Source organism: Cyprinus carpio, chromosome A11 (assembly GCF_018340385.1).
Source record: "Cyprinus carpio isolate SPL01 chromosome A11, ASM1834038v1, whole genome shotgun sequence".
Taxonomy (NCBI): Eukaryota; Metazoa; Chordata; class Actinopteri; order Cypriniformes; family Cyprinidae; genus Cyprinus; species Cyprinus carpio.
In genome coordinates this window covers 11,271,655-11,291,588 of record NC_056582.1, presented here as the reverse complement: position 1 = coordinate 11,291,588, position 19,934 = coordinate 11,271,655, and the positions used below count along the sequence as shown (strand labels likewise).

The following is a 19,934-nucleotide window of genomic DNA, read 5'->3' as shown; positions in this document are numbered from 1 at the left end:
TGGTCTTATTAAATGTTTGAAAATGAACAGATTATATAATGAGAGCATAGTGTACCTGTTTGAAGGCTCAGTGCAGTTGATTTGATGCAGAGATTGCATTTAGAGCACAAGTTTTCTGCTTTAGTTGGAATGGTTGACTATTGCAAAGTTTTCTGTTTGTCATATGCAAAAACAAAGAAAGAAAGAAAAAAAAATACCTTAAGCATAATGTGGGGCATTACTTTGATACCAGAAAATTATGAAATAGAAAATCAAAATGAATGCAAAATTTTGTGTTGGTCCCAGCTGCATTGTTCATATGGTTTGTAGCCTTTTAAATGTGGCATTAGTGTATGTAAGGTTGCCTAGGGTTGTTTGTGTTGTGTTGATCAAGATATGCAGAAATTTCTCTGATGTGGATAACACATGAGTGAGATTACATTGATGCTCTGTTGTACACTTTGTACCTGCTCTTGGAAGTGCTTTTTAAAGATACATTTCTGTAATACAAGAGAACTGAGATCCAGTTATTGAGAGTTTATTGTACAGTTATTATACACTTGAATATATCTATAAACGTCATATTGAATATTGAAATGATTTTTTTTCCATCCCTGTAGCTGGTAAGATTATCCTTTTTAAAGATCTTGAATAATATTTCCATGAGTTATTACATCAGGATGTTTATGCTTTATATACCTAATGTGTGATATTGTTGCTTGTTGACAGTACTATCAGCATTTTAATATTGTTTTTTTCAGACTTTTTCCCAAGGGATTTAATTGGATTAGAGATGTATATACTGTCAAAATAATGAAAACAAAGCAGTAGTCGATCTAATTTTGGCTCCAAAATTGAGCCGTCACTTAATAACTGAAATGTTTGTGCTATGAACCCTTAACATTCATCTTATATTTTTATCGTTTTTAATTTACTTTAATATTTTAGTGATAGATGCTCCAGTTAGTTGGTAACATATACTAAATCACTTGTCACACAGTGATTGTTGTGATTAATACATTTTAATGAATATTATTGAGTAATATGTATACAAATACAGCTGACTGGTCTGTGAGTCAAGTAGCATTAGATATGAGAATTGAATAAGATTTTAAGACAATATTTTCTTAAATAAAGCTTACATGTTAAACATTTTCTTGTTTGTTTCGTTGAGCCTATTCTTAACTGGTAATGGTGGTCTTCATATTCAGTAACTTGAGAAAGTTACTACAGTGTCAAGGCAAGGCACTACTATTGAGCATTTCACAATACTTCAAATTCATATTGTGAATTGTAATATTTTATTATTTGTACTTAGGTTATTTAATTTCTGTGTTCATAAATCAGTTTGTTCCTTCTGTTTTCCAGCAGCTGCCCAAAAAGACAAAGAAAAGGAGGACAATGAGGAAGTCAAGCCAGAGAAAGAAACAGCTTCCACTGACAAGAAACCTCCTGCATCTAATGTTGCTCCCAAAGTGGGGAAGAAGGCTCCTGGCTCCAAGGGTACAAAGGCAGCTGCTGCCACCTCGCCTCTTCCCAAAGGCAAAACAACTGCAACACCTTTGAACAGTGGTAGAGAGTTAAGGAAGCAGCCCATACCCATACAGGGCAAAGCAAAAAAGCCAGGACCTCCCCCACCACCAATTCCGGTTTTATCACCTTCAGGCCCCCCCGGATCTCGCCACCATGCCACTGGAGCGCTCCGCGTGGGCAAGAGCACCTTTACTATCCCAAAAAAACAGCCACAGGCAGGGCAAAAGGACTCTGCAGAGCCAGGTCCCTCTCCCACCTCTAGAACCCCACCTTCACCAGGGTCATCCACCCAGCACTCAGCACCTAAACCAACCCAACCCATAGCACCTGCTGCTCCTCCACAGCCACCACCCAACAACCAGATGAGATCCAATATCAGGCGATCACTGACTGATATCTTGTATAAAAGGTGAGAGATGTTTTAAGAGCTTTATGTTTTCATTTATACGTTCTTTGGGAATGTGCAATTGAAATCTAAAATGATTTTTACTTGAACTGAAATATGAATTTAAATTCATCATTGTGCCACAGGGCCAGTGACAGTGATGATCTCTCAATGTCTGAGAGCGAAGTGGGAAAGTTGGCTGTCAGCATTGAGAAAGAGATGTTTAACCTTTATATGAACACTGATAACAAGTACAAGAACAAGTACAGGTCCCTTATGTTCAATCTAAAGGACCCCAAAAACAAGGTTAGCCCCTGTATGTTTATGTCAGAGACCATTATATTGTACTGAAATGTGCATTTTATTAGCTATATGAGATCTAACAATGCAGAGAGATGTATTATTTTACTTATTTGTGTGGCAGGGCCTGTTCTATCGCGTGGTTGGTGGCGAGATCAGTCCTTTCAGGCTGGTGAGACTGAGTCCAGAAGAACTTCTTTCCAGGGAGATGTCAGACTGGAGAAAATCTGAGATCTCTGAGGTAAAACAAGTTGAAAATTGTTTGTTTAAACTCAGATAACTGTGGTGCTCTGATACTGTGCTTGTACTGTTTGCTTAAATTATGTACTTACTCCTAAAGAGTCTGGATATGAGTGGGAGATCCCAGTCAGGACAGCACAAAAGTGGATCTAGACAGGAGGGTGCTCCCCCAGATGTGGACATGGAGGAGGCTCCTCCTTCTATGTCTGATGGAGATGTATGTATGCCTGCCACTTCCCAGTCTCCCCACTTGGTTTCTGCTGCTGTAAGTTCTGGCTTTCTTGCTTTCCGGATCTATCTAATCTTCCACAAACCTTTGTATCTGTATCACTGTCATTTCAGTTTCCCAAAGCGACTTGCTGAATTTGTTCTCATACCTGCCACCTTTCTCATCTTAATTATTTTTTTCTTTTACATGGGTGCATATAAACATGTATGCATAAATGGATGAGAATAGGATTCTAAAGATTGTTTATTGATCCTTTCCTTCTATCTTTGACCAATGTTGTTTTTTGAGCAGGATTCCCAGGAGGACACACGGCCTACTTCTGCATCACAAGCCCCAATCTCTACTGGGAAAGGCAGTTCAATGCCAGATATCTTTAGTAGTATGCTGAAAGACACTACAGCAGAGCACAGGGCTCATCTCTTTGACCTGAACTGCAAGATCTGTACAGGTGGGAATGTATTACCACAATAAAAAGCCACATACCCTTAAGAACTGTTGGAAAGTGGCTCTTACTGGTTGTACATACACCTATGATTTTTCTAATAGCTGAATAATTCAGTTAAATGTTGCTAATTTTTCAGGACAGAAGTTGGCAGATGATGAACCACCATTAAAAAAAAACAAAATGTCTGCACCTAAAAAGCCAGAGCACTCTTTTAAGTCTAAATCAGAGTCAAGACCATCCAAATCTCCTGCTGATCTCCCTCAAGTTTCCTCTCTTTCCGGTCCTGAGACGCCCATGCCTGATTCTGCAGCTGTAATGGAGGATCCAAGCAGTGTATTTCCTGTGGTTCAGGCCCCAGTCAGTGCTGCTGTACCTGCAGTCTCTTCTGTTACAATAACTCGAAGGGATCCTCGTACTGCTGGTCACCGTGCATCTGTGCCTCAGATAGTTCCTGATGTTGTTGTTCCTGCTATGCCAGCAAATATTCCTATTTCTGTTGAACCCGTGGTTGTAGAAACAAAGGGTCCTTTGCCTATGCCCCCTCCTGCCCCAGCATCTATACCCAGACCTGTGATCCCAAAAACGGCATCTTATGGGTCCAGTACTACCAGGTGCAGGATTGAATTAAAAAAAACTATGTAATTTTATTTAATGTAAAATGTCTTCCTGTCTTAATATGTAGCAAAATTAGGATTTCTTTTTTTTTTTTTTATCAGTATGTCAGAGCCCCCTCCTGAGGGTGAAACCGCTTTGTTCTTGTCGGGACAAGAGATGATGTGGAAAGGATTCATAAACATGCACTCTGTTGCCAAGTTTGTCACAAAAGCCTACTTGGTGTCAGGATCATTTGAGCATATTAAAGAGGTTTGTTTTGCAAGGATTTTCTTAAAACTTCTTAATATCAGAATGTTAGGGTTCACATTACATTTTAACAACTTTTTTTATTTTATTTGCAGGACTTGCCTGACACTATTCATATTGGTGGTAGAATATCACCACACACTGTGTGGGATTATGTGGGAAAGTTGAAGACTTCACTATCAAAAGTATGAAAAGAAAAAACATTTCATATGCACTAGAATCAAATTCAAAACTTATAGAATCAAACCAGTATAAACTGTACTTCATTCATCTGATTGCTGTTTTCTAATGCTGACTGTTCTTTTTTCAGGAACTAAGTCTTATTCGTTTCCATCCAGCAACTGAAGAAGAGGAGGTGGCGTATGTGTCTCTGTTTTCTTATTTCAGTAGCCGTAAGCGGTTTGGAGTAGTGGCAAACAGCAACAAGCGCATTAAAGACCTTTACCTCATCCCTTTGAGCTCAAAAGACCCACTTCCTGCGAAGCTTCTGCCATTTGATGGACCAGGTAAGCATATACAAATATATTATAAAGTCTCATTAAAGAATCATCTTAGTGTTTTCCCCAGACCAAAAAAAAAGGATTTTTTTGAAGTTAACATCAGGTAAGGATGATTATTTAGGTCTAGTTGTATTAAATGCTCTTTTATGTAAATGGAAAGCTTGTTCAACAATTGGCCATGTCAAATGTGCTACAATACGAGCTTGTTTAAGAAAAAGTTGTTTGTATACTTATTTGTGACTTGTCTTATTTTTGTCTACAAGTTGTCATGTATTTGAAGACTGTCTAATAAAATATATCATAAATCCAAGTTTGATGTTCTAGATATTTGTGTCCTAGCCCTATTTTTTCAGGTTCATATTTCATTGTAAAAAAAAGTGTTTAAAATGTTTCTCAAAGTGACTAACTAAAAATGTAATAACTTTGCTGAATATCAAAATTAAGAATGGCCATTTATGGTGTCTGCTGTAGGACTAGCTGTAATGTCATGGCAACCGTGGTTAGTTATATGCTGGACAGCGTCTTGTCTTATAAGTAAAAGGAATCGTCCAACCTGCCTAAGCGGTGACTGACTTACTGATGTTCGCCAGCAAGTTTCTTATCCTGAGACAAAATGTTGCATAAAATGTACATGATTGTAATAATTGCCATAAGTTTGCAAGAGGAACAAACATGAGTAGTGCTGTCATTAATTAAATGCTGCTATATCTAGAACTTTATGTAATTAAGAGGTTTTATGGTGTGTGTGTGTAAGGGAACATTTATGCTTAAAATAAGTATTTTGTGGTAATCTAGTTTGCTTATATTAAATGATTGTTTGCTCATTAAATGTGTACATTAAGAGGGTAATTTGGTTGGCACATAAATAAAAAAAAAAAAAAAGTTTTTAGTTACCAGTTTGTTGTATAATGTGGAACAAGCTCTCCTAATGTATATTTCTAACATATTATGTAGGTGTTGTAGTATGTATTAGAAAAAGTAGATAATTTTATTTGTGAAATAATGTTTCGTATTTTTTTTTTTTTTTTTTTGCAGGGCTGGAACCAGCTCGTCCCAATCTTCTCCTGGGGTTGTTAATATGCCAGAAGGACAAGAAGCGTCCTGGAGCCCCTCTAGAGAATGAAGAAAAACGTTCTAAAACTCTAAGAGATGATGAAACAGGCCTCCCAAAACCATCAACTATTGGTAAATCTGAAATAAAACAGGACAAAGTTCTTCGATCTAGTCTGGATGCCATAAGCTCAACTCCCCCAGACACCCCTCCACCCCTTAGTGCCTCAGAGTCCTCAAGTTCTGTCTCATCTGTGTTTTCGTTACTGTCCTCTGTGAAAGTGCCTGGTGTCAGCATTAGCACGGGCAGCAATTCTCCATCCTCCAACGTCTCAGTAGCATCTACAGTCTCTTCCACACCACTTCAGACTATCCTGAAATCACTTTTTGGTAAGAAGAAGCAGGATTCTGATGTCTCGTTATCACCTTCAGATCAAAGTGCTGTAGATGTCGCTGTACCTTCTGTGTCCCTGTTAGATCCAATTGTACAGCAGTTTGCAATAACCAAGGGTAAAGAGGTAGAAGTACAGGATGATAGGCCGTATGATCCTGAGGAAGAATATGACCCAGCTGTTGGCTATGGTACAGAAAATACCCATGATACAACCAAAGTATCAGCTGCAGTTAAGCAAGCAGAGGTCACCCCTGTGATGGATGATGTAGCTTATGACCCTGAGGATGACTCTCTTTTTGATGATGTTGGGGTTGATCCAAGTGCTAAGAAATTAACTGAACATCAAAAAGTGCTTGAAGAAAAACAAATTGAGGAACAGAAGCATGAGGAACCAGTTCATCAACAAATACCAGAGACTTTGATTTCTCAGCCTGTTACATCCCTGTTGGCTAACAGTCAATTGCTGCAGCTTGGTAAAAAGGTTGAAGAGTTGGTGGCAAAGACTTCAGCCACTCCAGTTATTAACCAGAGAAGAGACCCAAGGCAGAGTAGAGACCCTAGACAGGCTGTTACAAGTAGAAGACAGACGTCTGATTTCACAGTAGCAGAAGAGGAATCTTGTCTTACCACAGACAAAACCTCTCCACAACAAGGTACAGTGACAGAAACATCACCAACACAAGCATGCACAGTTGCAGACACACAGACTGCACAGCTGGACTCTGCCGAGGATGCATCAGTAGAGGAACCCTCTGCAACCACAGATATGCCCCTGTCACACGTCATTGCCACCTTAGATTCAGCGCAGTCTGCCATCCTTGACCAAGAAGCATCCAGATCTGAGGAAGGGGGCGAGAGTGAGGAAGGAAGCAAGAGCGAAGAGGTGCCATTTCTTGATACAAAGAGCACAGATGTTTTTATTCCGTTACTAGGGGAAAAAATTGACCCAGAGTTAGTTGAAAGCTACATGGAAAAAGAACCTGAAGAGGATCCCAAAACGAAGGATGACCCCATTGAATCTGAGATCAAAAGTTTTGAGGAGGTTTGGCCTAATTCTGCCAGTATTTTAAAAGCTGATCCAGTTTCATCCATTGGGCAGCCTATTGAGACCACTACAACCACATATTATAACATTTCAACAATCAGTACTTTGTCTACATCTTTACACTCAGGAGTGCCACAAGATGTCATCCAAGACAACTCATCTTATATGGAATCTCACAGTTCCCATATACAGCACATACCAACAACAAACCCTGCTAACATTCCACCTCCAATGTCTTTTCCTCCTCCAATTGGCCCTCCGCCTATTCTTGGTCCACCTCCCATGCAAGGCCCACCACCAATTGCTGTTCCACCACCCATGCATCTCCCTCCTCCAATGTCAGGACCACCTCCAATGCAGATTCCCCCAATGCAAGGTCCACCTCCTCCCCTTGTGGATAATGATCATTCTCAGTATCCACCACCTGGATCGTATCCACCTTTCCAGAATCAGTGGGGTAGCAGTTCTCAGTTAGATGCTGCTCCACTGCCTCCAAATTTTACACCAAGAGGACCATTCCAACCAATGGGTCAGAGAGGTCCTCCTCATCAGATATTTGATAATTCCATGAATTCATTGCCCCCTCAGCATATTGTAGGAAGAGGAGGACCTCCTGGGGGGCCACCATCATCCACACCTCCCAGCTTTGATGGACAAAGGTTTAATGGGCCTCCACCCCCTTTTAACTTCTCTGCACCCAGGGGCCCACCTCCACCATTTTCTGGTCCCCCTCCAAATCACTTTGATAATAGAGCACCACCACCATCCCATTTCCCTGGTCCAAGAGGCCCACCTCCTCTTCATAACATTGGGGATCGTGGCCCTCCATCTAATATGTCAAGAGGGCCTGGTGATCAATTTGAAGATGGTGGAAACTCATATCATCAGGGAATAGAGAAGCCCCAGATACATTCACAAGGGCCTCCTTTTAGGGGACCACTGCCAAACCACTTTGATGGACGAAGAGGACCCCCTGGATCTTCAGGTGAAATGTCGGGACAGCGATTTCCACCTCCAAACCAATTTCATGGTTCACCTAAACGCAGGGGATCATTTGACGAACCACGGGGAAATTTATCTCAAGACTTTGACCAGCACCGGGGACCATCGGTGCAGCAGTTTGGTGGTCCGAGAGGTCCACCACCAGGACATTATGAAAAGGAACCAGTTGGTCAGTCAGCACGATTTAACTACAATGATGATACCCCAAGTGATGTTCGAGATGTTAGACCTGTTCGTGGACCTCTGCTTCCGACACCTCCTGAAGGTCCTATACCAATACAAGGCCGTATAGTTGGACACAGCCCAGACAGCCACCGTGATGACCACTGGAGACGGCACTCCCCTGAAATGAGGAGGCGAAGCTGTTCCACCAGAGATAGTTCAGAGCCACATAATCGTCCGAGTAGATTTGATGGTGGTTCACGTGACAGAGATTCCTCCTCAAGGTTATCTGAAGAGAGACAGCGTGATTTGTCTGAAGATAGGAGGAGAGACCGAGATCGAGAAGGTGGACATGGTGGACGATCATGGGGCTGGAACAGGGAGCATGAGTATGACCGGGGAAGAGAAAAGGATCGTGAAAGAGATCGGAGCAGGGAAAGAGATCGGAGCAGGGAAAGAGATAGGGAGCGGGGCCGCAGCAGGGAAAGGGAGAGAGAACACAGTAGAGAGAGGGATCGCAGTAGAGGCAGAGAGTCTGACCGATACAGAGATGGAGATGGAGACAAGAGGAGAGACCGAGACCGAGATCGAGACAGAGACCGTGGCAGGGAGAGGGAGCAAGACCGAAAAGACCATGACCGAGACAGAGCAAAGAACAGAGACAGAGAAAGAGACCGTGACAGAGACAGAGACAGCAGGGACAGGAGAAGAGAACGCTCAAGGAGTCGTGAACGAGAACGAGGAAAAGATCGTGACAGAAGAGATCGGGACGAACGCTGAGGGAGTGACAGAGACAGACGGGACAGAAGCAGGAGCAAAGAAAAGAAAGATGATAAAAAAGAAAGATCTGACAACTCAAGGGCAAAGTCTACAGAATCTGAAAACCCATAATGAAAGTCATTCATCTTAACTGTTGACTGACAATTTTTCTTTCTAAATTAGCATGGGTTTGAATGTTGCACTTGAAGGTCTCTTTTGTACTCTTTTCTTGCTGAAAATTTTATGTTTTTTACTTACAAGGCCTTGATGTTGTCAACATCTTCAGGTGTACTTCTTATGTGATGATATCTTGTCCTGTAGTTCTATTTTAAAGAAAAATATGGATAACTTCACAGTTAAGAATTAAACAAGACATGTAAATATGTATGTATTTGTGTATATACAGGTGTGTTTTTAATTACTTTTTTCTAAATAGAGAAGTAATAAGCCATATAGGTTTAAAATTATGTTTAAAGGAAAAAAATGTCTTTAAAAGAAGGTCTTTGTATGGTAAAAGTTTAGCCAGCATTTAATGTGTCTGAAGGCTATTGTTAATGATTGACCTGAAGCCACTACATATGTTCATTACAATTGTTCAATTAAATTCTTTGTGATTATAATAAAAATCTTTGTGTTTTCTTTGAAGTTTTTGAAGAGTTTAAAATAGTTTGGAATGTTTTATACATGGTCAAGTTAACTTTCATGTAGGTTAAATTAACTTGATATTTAAAAGGTTCTAAAATGCAAGTATGTCAGGCAGGGCACATTTAAATGCTTTGCAGATTTATTAGAATGTAGTTGATGTGATATTTCAGTAATTGCTAGTATGGTCATTTTATGTATGGTTTGTTAAACACACTTGCAGTACATTTAACAAGTTTAAATTTACTTGAAACACTTTGTACTTAAAATCCAATTTCCTCCACCCAAAGCAATCCAAGTAACCCATCACTAACTTTTAATTTTTTTTGTGGATAAGTTACTAATGCTGTTTTCTTTTCTGTGTTTACATATTTTACATATGCAACATATTTTACATTTACAAACAGATTACATATTAAAACAGAACATTTGGGTGGGACATAGTCCGCATTTCATAATCCGCACTTTATACCCTAAAGACTAGGCCTACCTGACATTAGAATTAGAAATCATAATATGTTTAGAATGAGTATTCGACAGATGACCGGATGGTGTATTATTATTCATTTTAAATTATTTTATAATTCCCGGGTGGATCTGTGCTTGCTAGTGTGACAGTTTAATTAACCCTCTGGAGTTCTGTCTTTTTTGAAACTTGATGACAATTGCTATGTGACCACAAAAAAAAAAAAAAAAAAAAAAAAGTTGTGGACTTGATTTGAATAAGCTAAATGGTCATAAAAAATAGGTAAGGCAAGTTTATGTAGCACATTTCGTACACAATGGTAATTCAAAGTGCTTTACATAAAAGAAAGTAAAATATCATGAAAAAAATAATCACAAAAATAAAACAAGGAATTAAAAATCTTTGAAAATGAGTAAAAAATAAAGTAAAAAATAGAAAATGATTTTACATAAAATACAGTGAATACATAATACAGTGCAATCAGTTGTCATCGCACAGTGCTCATTCAATAAATGCACAGCTAAACAGATGAGTTTTGAGTATAGATTTAAAAGTGGCTATTTGAGTTTAAGTATTTGTTCAGCTGATTAAAAACTACCTTTTCAATCATTTTGCCTATAAAAGGATGATTTGATATTGGTCTATAATTGCTCAAAATGGTGTTATCAAGATTGCTCTTTTTCAGTAGGGGCTTAACAACAGCAGTTTTCAGGGAGTTTGGAGAAGTCCTAGAAAGAAGTGAGGCGTTCACCACTTCTAAGATATCTGCTTCTAAACCGTTAATCACACTTGAAAAAAGATGTGAGAAGTGTGTCAAGCAGGTTGACGATTTTAGGTGCTGCACTATTTCTTCCAAAATTTTGCTATCAATTGCTTCAAAAATAGACAGTATCTTTTTGATATTGCCACTGAATCTGTCTGACCTCTGCATAACTTGAGGATGTGCTAATCGCCTTCCTGATATTAATGATCTTGAAAGAAGGAAGCAAACTCATTGCATTTGCTTTCTGAGAGCATTTCACTGGGAATCTGACATGGGGGGTTTTTCAGTCTCTCAACAGTAGTAAAAAGAGTGTGAGTGTTAAGTTACTGTTTATAAGGTTTGAGAAGAAACTCTGTCTAGCTGTGGCTAGTTCCACATTGAAAGCATGAAGGCTGGCTTTATAGATGCTATAGTGAATTTCAAGTTTCGTCTTCCGCCATATCCGCTCAGCTTTTCTGCATTGTCTTTTCATACTCTGTACTTTTATTGATTTTCTCCAAGATAATTTCTGTCTGCTTTTTTTCTTACTGACTATTACAGGAGCAATATCATCAATAACATTCTTAACTTTTGAGTTAAAGGAATCAAGGGGAAGATCAACAGAGTCTGCAGAAATACTTGGTGTTAAAGATATAGTCTCCATAAATAGCATACTAGTGTTCTCATTAATGCATCTCTTTCTGACAGAGACAGATCTAGATTCAGTGGTAGCAGAGATCAATATGTCAAAGACAATACAGAAGAGATCAGATAATGCTACGTCCTTAATAACAATGGATGAAATGTTTAGACCCCTACTGATGATTAAATCTAGAGTGTGTCCACCTTTGTGTGTGGGTCCATGCACATGCTGAATTGGGTCAAAAGTATTTAAAACAGTTATAATTTATTTTGTAATTTTGTTTTCTGCATTATTTATGTGAATATTAAAATCCCCTGCAATAGCGAAACAGTCAAACTCAGAGGAAATCATTGATGACATTTCTGTGAACTCTTCAACAAAGACTGGAGAGTATTTCGGAGGCCTGTAAATAATGATAAACAGAATGTGTGGAGCACCTTTCAACACAATCCCTAGATATTCAAAAGACAAGTACTGACCATATGACGCTTGCATTGATATACATTTTTAAATAGAGCAGCTACACCTGCACCTCTCCTAACAGTCCTGCAGACACTCATGAAAGTAAAGTTAGGGGCTGCTTCATTGAGGACTGTTGCACTGCAGCTGTCTTCTAGCCATGTTTTGTTTAGAAACATAAAATCCAGATTGTTTAGTTTAGTAGTTTTATACTGCATGTATACTCATAAGTTTTCTTTAAGTGAACCTTACATCATACTTTAAGTATACTACTATGTCCCTATTTAGGTTTTAATTTGGTATATTTTGTTATATGAATATCTGAACATACAAAACATACAAAGAAAGAACAGGGTATCTGTTTGTAAACAAAAACATTTTATTCTAGCTTCATGCTTTCTTTTTTTAATCAATTTAATGTGGATAAGTTTCATAAAAAAAAATAAAGAAATAACATTTTGAACAAAAAGCTGAAAAAAGACTATGAATTGGATTCAGAATGATAATCAAAACGTAGATGGAGTCGATCAATAACCCAAAGCTTGACTATAATTATTACCTCTTCATCAGTCTACATTTTATTCCATAATGTTACAGTTTTGATGCTGTTTCATGTCAGATGATCGTGTTACATGTGTTAGTAACTGTTGTTTCATTGTCTTCTTCACTTGTGTTTTCTTGGAAATTCTGTACAGAAGATGTGTACTAATGCCCTCTACCATATAACAATGAAATCACGGATTCTAGGAGCACAAGTATAGTTGAAATATATTTAGACTTTTTGTAAGTATAAGTCAAGTATACTTAAATTTTCATTTTAAGTATATTTCTGAGAAGTACATAAAGCCCATTTCTGAGAAGTAGTTTCATTTCTAAGAAGTACATAAAAAGTAAAGTAAAAGCATACTTTCCTATTTTTAGTTTAAAAAAAGTATACTAATAGCACACTTGAACAGATTTTATTTTCGTAAGGGAATAGAGTCACCCACTATCAGAGTCCTGGGCTCGGCTGCGCTCTGAGCTGAATGCCACTGTCTGCTCAACCTTAAAGGGATAGTTCACCCAAAAATGAAAATTATGTCATTAATGACTCACCCTCATGTCGTTCCAAACCCGTGAGACCTCCGTTTATCTTCGGAACACAGTATAAGATATTTTAGATTTAGTCCGAGAGCTTTCTGTTCCTCCATTGAGAATGTATGTACGGTATACTGTCCACGTCCAGAAAGGTAATAAAAACATCTTCAAAGTAGTCCATGTGACATCAGAGGGTCTGTTAGAATTTTTTGAAGCATCGAAAATACATTTTGGTGCAAAAATATCAAAAACTATTCAGCAAAAATATCACTTTATTCAGCATTGACTTCTCTCCCGGGTCTGTTATGAGCGCGTTCACAACACTGCAGTTTAGTGATATCCGGTTCGCGAACGAATCACTCGATGTAACCGGATCTTCTTGAACCAGTTCACCAAATCGAACTGAATCGTTTGCAACGGTTCGCGTCAACAATAAGCATTAATCCACAAATGACTTAAGCTGTTAACTTTTTTAACATGGCTGACACTCCCTCTGAGTTCAAATAAACCAATATCCCGGAGTAATTCATTTACTCAAACAGTACACTGACTGAACTGCTGTGAAGAGAGAAGTGAGGATGAACACGAGCCAGATAACGAACGAAAGATTGACTCGTTCTCGAGTCAAGAACCGTTTCTGTCGGACGCGTCCGATTCGAGAACCGAGGAGCTGATGATACTGCGCATGCATGAAGCAGACTGACACACAGCGCGTCTGAACCGAACTGGTTCTTTTGATGATTGATTCTGAACTGATTCTGTGCTAATGTTATGAGCGCGGGTAAACCGAAGCCTTGAATCAAGGGCAATCATCGCCAATGAAGTCATTACGTCGAGCGCAAAAGAACCGGTGAACCGTTTTCGGCAACCGGTTTATTGAATCAAACTGTCTGAAAGAACCGGTTCGCGGAAAAGAACAGAACTTCCCCTCACTACCGGTGACCCGAAAACCGATGCAACCGGTTCTTGACTCGAGAACGAGTCAATGTTTCGTTCGTTATCTGGCTCGGTCAGCAGTTCAGTCAGTGTACTGTTTGAAGTAAATGAATTACTCCGGGATATTGGTTTATTTGAACTCAGAGGGAGTGTCAGCCATGTTAATAAAGTTAACAGCTTTAGTCATTTGTGGATTAATGCTTATTGTTGACGCGAACCGTTTCAAACGATTCAGTTCGATTTGGTGAACTGGTTCAAGAAGATCCGGTTACATCGAGTGATTCGTTCGCGAACCGGATATCACTAAACTGCAGTGTTGTGAACGCGCTCATAACAGACCCGGGAGAGAAGTCAATGCTGAATAAAGTCGTAGTTTTTGATATTTTTGGACAAAAATGTATTTTCGATGCTTCAAAAAATTCTAACGGACCCTCTGATGTCACATGGACTACTTTGAAGATGTTTTTATTACCTTTCTGGACGTGGACAGTATACCGTACATACATTCTCAATGGAGGAACAGAAAGCTCTCGGACTAAATCTAAAATATCTTATACTGTGTTCCGAAGATGAACGGAGGTCTCACGGGTTTGGAACGACATGAGAGTGAGTCATTAATGACATAATTTTCATTTTTGGGTGAACTATCCCTTTAAGTGCCTGTTAGTAGTTGGCTGATCAGATCCATGTTTAAATAGTCACAAATAGTCACACTTGTGTTGTTCGCGGTCAAAATTGAGCACTATTGGAAATGAATTGGAAATATAAAAAAATAGATTTCTTTTGTGTACAATCTACAAATCATTCACGATGCATTAAAAAACTGCACAACAATGAAGGGGTGACACTAAAATATCAAGACCCCCCACAGACACACTTAAATGAACTATTGGGAATGTAACACAAAGCATGTTTTTTGCAAATGCATGAAATAAAATGAATAATTCAGCCACAATTGCAGTAAAAACAGGCATCAAGGAAGTGTTTACACTCTAAAACATCAAGAGTACAAAACAGTTACACACAACACACAAATGAACTGGTGTGGCTGTAACAACATGGCAAAACTGAGCCAGAAACCATGCTGAAATCACATTGATTAACCTCCGATAAAGCATTCTTGCTCATTTTTGTTACATTTTTGTTGAATTTTGATGTTACGTGTAACAGAATGTCTTTCTCTGTGTTCAGGTTTGACTGTAGTGAAATTAATGCAAAAACTGACCTTCAAACCAACATTTAAAAAAAAAAAAAAAATTCCAAACCTTTACAAAAAGCTGTCTTTGAGAATGTCTATTCATTCAAATCTACAATTTAATAAAAAGTATTTATGTCTAAAAACAACTAGAGAATTTATAAGCCTTTTACATAGAACTAGGAATCTAGTGGCTAAACAATGAAATTTCAGATGTTTTTCTTTTTTACTCCTACCAGATGGCACTAATCTGCCTTAAAAAAAATTATTTTAAAGGCATAGGCCTACCCTGCATCCCAATGTTCATACTATCCATAAATAGTATGTGAGATTAGAATAAGTGTGTCCCAAAGAATAGTATGTTGAAAAGAGTATAACAAAACTCCCCAGATGGTTTACTATTTCAGGTCGATTTTTGAAGTGGATCCGTGCACAGACACTGTAATGGCTAATATTACCCACAATCCATTTCACTTTGACAAATGATTCAGTTGAGAACGTCTCCGGTTACTATTCTAACCTCGGTTCCCTGAAATATGGGAACGAGACATGGCGTTGACACCTTGAGGACTCCGTTCCTTCCTAACCTACCTGAAATCTTATTGCACAACGCCAGTGAAGTTGCAACTCTCACTGGCCACTGCCAGCCAAGACGGCAAATAGGGGCGGGGTCCCACCACTATATAATGCGCCGTATTGGTGGCATAAACTCAGAATCTTCCAACTGACCCGACAAAATAGCAGACCTGAGCACTGAACATGGCGGTCTATGCCATGTCTAGTTCCCGTCTCTCAGGGAACCGAGGTTACGATAGTAACCGGAGACGTTCCCTCTCGAGAACGATCTCTCGACATGGCGTTAACGCCTTGGGGACTGTATAGAACAACACTGTGGAAGCAACGAAGTAAAAAGGCTCAGCCTCGGCGGAGCAAACATAAACAGTTCTAGCAAGATACAATCAAATACGACCCTGTGACATGCCTCGAGGGGATTCGATGTAGATTCCCATTTAGGGATCCAATCAGGTTACTCAGAATCTATGTCCAATGGCAGGTCTCTTATTAAGAGAGAGATAGAGTCGCCATACAAATCTAAGACATTATAGTCCTGTCAAATAAAACATTATAGTCCGGTGTGGGGCACAATATTAACACACATAGAGAATGGCCGCATTGAGGTTCCACAGTCTGAACATGACAATGGCCCTGCAGGACCTAATCGGAACCACCAGCACAGTCAAACGGGTAGTGGTTGCAGGTGGAACCATGGGTCGTAGTCACCGATAGGACCTGTGAGGCTAATGACTGCATGTCCAAATTGTAAAATCTGGCGAAGGTATTCTGCAAAGACCATCCAGCCGCCATACAAATATCTTTGATAGAAACTCCCTTAGTCCATGCCCACGAGGAGGCAACCACCCTTGTTGAATGGGCTCTGACACCAATAAGTCATTCCATACCACGGCTGGAATTTGCCAAGGTAATAGCGTCGATCACCTAATGTGACAGCCGTTGTTTGGAGACAAGCTGCCCTTTGGTGCTGCCTCCAAAGCATACAAACAGCTGCATCGGATTGCTGAAACTGAGCCGTTCTGATAGAGTTGATATAGAGTCATAAAGCCCTCACCGGACACAACACCTGATTCGGGGCGACATCCAATGAAGTCTCCAACTCTGGAGTGAAAGCAGAAAGAGCCACCACTTGCTCTCTGAACGTTATCGAGAGCGATTTAGGCAAGTAGCCAAATCTTGGCTTGAGTGTTCGGGGCGACATCCAATGAAGTCTCCAACTAAGAGCGCTTGCCTTGAGTGACGTTACAAAGGCAGCCTCACAACGTAAGCGAGAGCTCCTTCAAGCCGACAGTCTGAACCTTCGAAGCGTGGAGGGGCCGCACCAGATCCCCACTGTAGGGGGGACGAGAGGGTCTTTGTTTTCCCACTGAGCGCCCGTTGCAAAAAGATAGCTGCAACGTAAAAGGGTAAACCTTAAGCGTGGAGGGCCGCCATCCATTTGTTGTTGCAAAAAATTCAAAATGTCAGACACGGGGCAGTTTCCCGTGTCCCGACCATTCGATTCACACCATCTCTCAAACACTGCCCATTTACAAGCGTACTGGCGTCTTGTAGAAGGGGCTCGTGCCTCCGCAATTGTGTCCATCACGGGGCGAGACAACGAGCCTGGGTTTACCAGTTCCCGCACACCATCCACACCTGAAGTTTCCACCATTTTGGATTGGGGTGCCATATCGAGCCGTCCGCCTGAGACAGGAGATCTCGTCTCAGCGGGATCGGCCACAGGGGAGCCTCTAGTATTTCCAGAAGATCGGGAAACCAAGGCCTGTTCTGCCAGTACGGAGCGACGTATTACACTGACGTCTTCTCCTCTCTGATTTTGTGCAGCACTTGTGATAAAATCTTCAGTGGGGGGAATGCATACAGGCGGGCATTCGGCCACAGCATCGTGAGTGCGTCCCCGCCTAGGGGAGAGTGTGACAGAGAGAAGAACAGAGGGCAATGCGTGTTCTCCTCTGTCGCGAACAAGTCTACCTGCGCTTTCCCAAACCGCTCCCAGATCAGCCTCACTGTCCCAGGGTTCAGTCTCCATTCTCCATGAGGAATCCTGTCCCTCAAAAGAATATTTAGGCACGTAGCCAAAATATGTTCTGGGATGCTGCTGTTCGAATGGAGACCAGATGGTGATCGTCCCACGGCAAAAGTCTCTCCACTGTCCGTGCGAATCAACACGTGATGCCCCTGGACTTGCGTGAGGAAGCTCCGAAGAGCCAAAAAGACCGCTCTCAGCTTGATGCAATTTTTTTTTTGTTTTTTTGCACTAAAAATCTTTTTATCTGCACTGTTTGTTCACTGGTTTGCACTGCCATGTGCCTTGCGCTGCTTTATTTAACTTTATTTTTATTTTTTATTATGTCTTTTTTACATTCCCTTATTGTATAGTTGTATCTTATATTTTATATTTGATCTAGATTTTTAGGCTCTACTATTAGTATTATCTGTAAGCACCGGGGGTCTGAGAGTAACGCAATTTTGATTCTCTGTATGTATGTACTGTACATGTGGAAGAATTGACAATAAAGCAAACTTGACTTGACTTGACTATGTGCCACGTCCTCTCTGACTCTGTCCAGTAGCCCGAGGCCGGTACGCCATCGCAGTGAGCTCCCCAGCCTGTCGTCAACACGTATGTTGTGACCACTTTCCGCCGCGCAACCAGACCCATCTGGGCACCGCGTTGGTACAAGTTGGGGTTCTGCCATGGTTTCAGAGGTAAATGGCACTTGTGTTTTCAGCCATATCTGGAAGGGGTGCATATAGAGTAGACTGAGGTGACAGACCGTTGCGGCCAAGAGCCTCTGATATTCCTTCAGTGCTACAGGACGGCCCAGCCTGAATGCGTTCAGAGCGGACATTAAATCTAGTATGCACTCCCGGCTCAGACGCGCTCTCATTGAGATCGAGTCCAACTGCACCCCCAGATACATGATTGACTGGCTAGGGCACTTTTTTGTTTGTTCACACAGAGACCCAAACTCTCCAGGTGACGTACTGTAACAGAGCACATTTGTGGCTGTTGAGCACATACTCTAAATGGGCCAAGACCGGCCAACTGTCCAAATAATTCAATACGTGCATTCCGCTCGCTCTCAGAGGGGAAAGTGCCAGATCCACACTTTTCGTAAATGTACATGGCACCAGTCCTAGCCCGAACGACATCACCATGAACTGATACGCTATGCCTTTGAACGCAAATCTCAGAAAGCGCCTGTGACGAGGGGCGATCTGGATATGAAAATGTGTGTCCTTCAGGTCCACCGAAACAAACCAATCTCCGGATCGAATTTGCGCGAGTATCTGCAATAGCGTTGTCATTTTAAAAGCGCATTTGTACAACGCACGGAACACGAGAAGCAATAGAAGAAGAAACATTCATAATCTGAGTACTACATGGGAAAGTAGGGCTAAAAAACAATGTCTGCAATTTTCATCCCACTAACTGAAAACCCCAAAGATAATACAAGGTCAAGAGTATGACCACGCTCATGTGTTGGACCAGAAACACACTGTAAAAGATCAAATGACTCTAATAAATTTAAAAATTCACTAACCAGGGGCTTTGAAGGGCAACAAACATGTATGTTAAAATCCCCCAAAATTTAAATATTGTCAAAAGAAGGGACAATAACAGACAAAAATTCCAAAAACTCCTGAATAAATTTCCCATGAATGTTTTGGGGTCTATAAATCAAAACACATAACACAGATTTAAAAGAATTCAACTTAATTAACTGAGTTTCAAATGTACAATGAAGGTAAAAGTCTGCATTTAAACCGGTCTATTAAAATAACAGCAAGACCACCAACCCGGCCAACAGACCTGGGTGTACTAAAAAAACTACAACCAGGAGGAGAAAGTTCAGAGAATCCAAGATGGCGCCGCTGAGTTTGGATGCCGTCCAGGTCGCTCCACTTAGATTGTGTTTTTATTTACTTTTGCACTTTCTTTTGCGCTCTCTTTTTACACACATATCGTCTGCACTGATCACTTACGACAAAGGAACACTTTTGGACATTGGACACCGCTTCACTAACCTGTTTCATGACACTTTCTCCTCCAACCCATTGTGGCCACCTGAGATTCTCCAGAATGCTGAGATGAACAATGGCCACCTGAATAACCACCCGAGGCAACGAATCAAGAAACACCGCGGGAAACGCGCTGGGATTCGTAACAGACTGAGAAAAAGAGCACACAGCCCTCCTCTGCCGAGCATTCTGCTCGCCAATGTCCAGTCTCTGGAGAATAAGATGGACGATCTTAGAGCCAGGATAAGTTTCCAACGGGACATAAGGGACTGTAAGATCCTTTGTTTG

The 19,934-nt window shown here is 40.5% G+C and overlaps 1 protein-coding gene across 2 annotated transcripts in view; it reads left to right on the top strand.

Moving 5' to 3' along the window:
• LOC109106990 (zinc finger, MYND-type containing 8) overlaps positions 1-9,504 on the top strand; it is a 47,389-nt gene extending 37,885 nt beyond the window's left edge. The window contains exons 8-17 of one of the 2 annotated variants that reach the window (XM_042766227.1): positions 1,351-1,921; positions 2,044-2,203; positions 2,322-2,438; positions 2,538-2,702; positions 2,958-3,114; positions 3,248-3,722; positions 3,828-3,975; positions 4,068-4,157; positions 4,283-4,478; positions 5,508-9,504. In XM_042766227.1, the coding sequence (XP_042622161.1) occupies positions 1,351-1,921; positions 2,044-2,203; positions 2,322-2,438; positions 2,538-2,702; positions 2,958-3,114; positions 3,248-3,722; positions 3,828-3,975; positions 4,068-4,157; positions 4,283-4,478; positions 5,508-8,905 (5,477 nt within the window). In that variant the 3' untranslated portion in view covers positions 8,906-9,504. Of the gene's footprint in view, positions 1-1,347; positions 1,922-2,043; positions 2,204-2,321; positions 2,439-2,537; positions 2,703-2,957; positions 3,115-3,247; positions 3,723-3,827; positions 3,976-4,067; positions 4,158-4,282; positions 4,479-5,507 lie in introns of both variants that reach the window. The other variant, XM_042766226.1, reaches the window with a different exon arrangement.
• Positions 9,505-19,934: the final 10,430 nt, after the last annotated feature.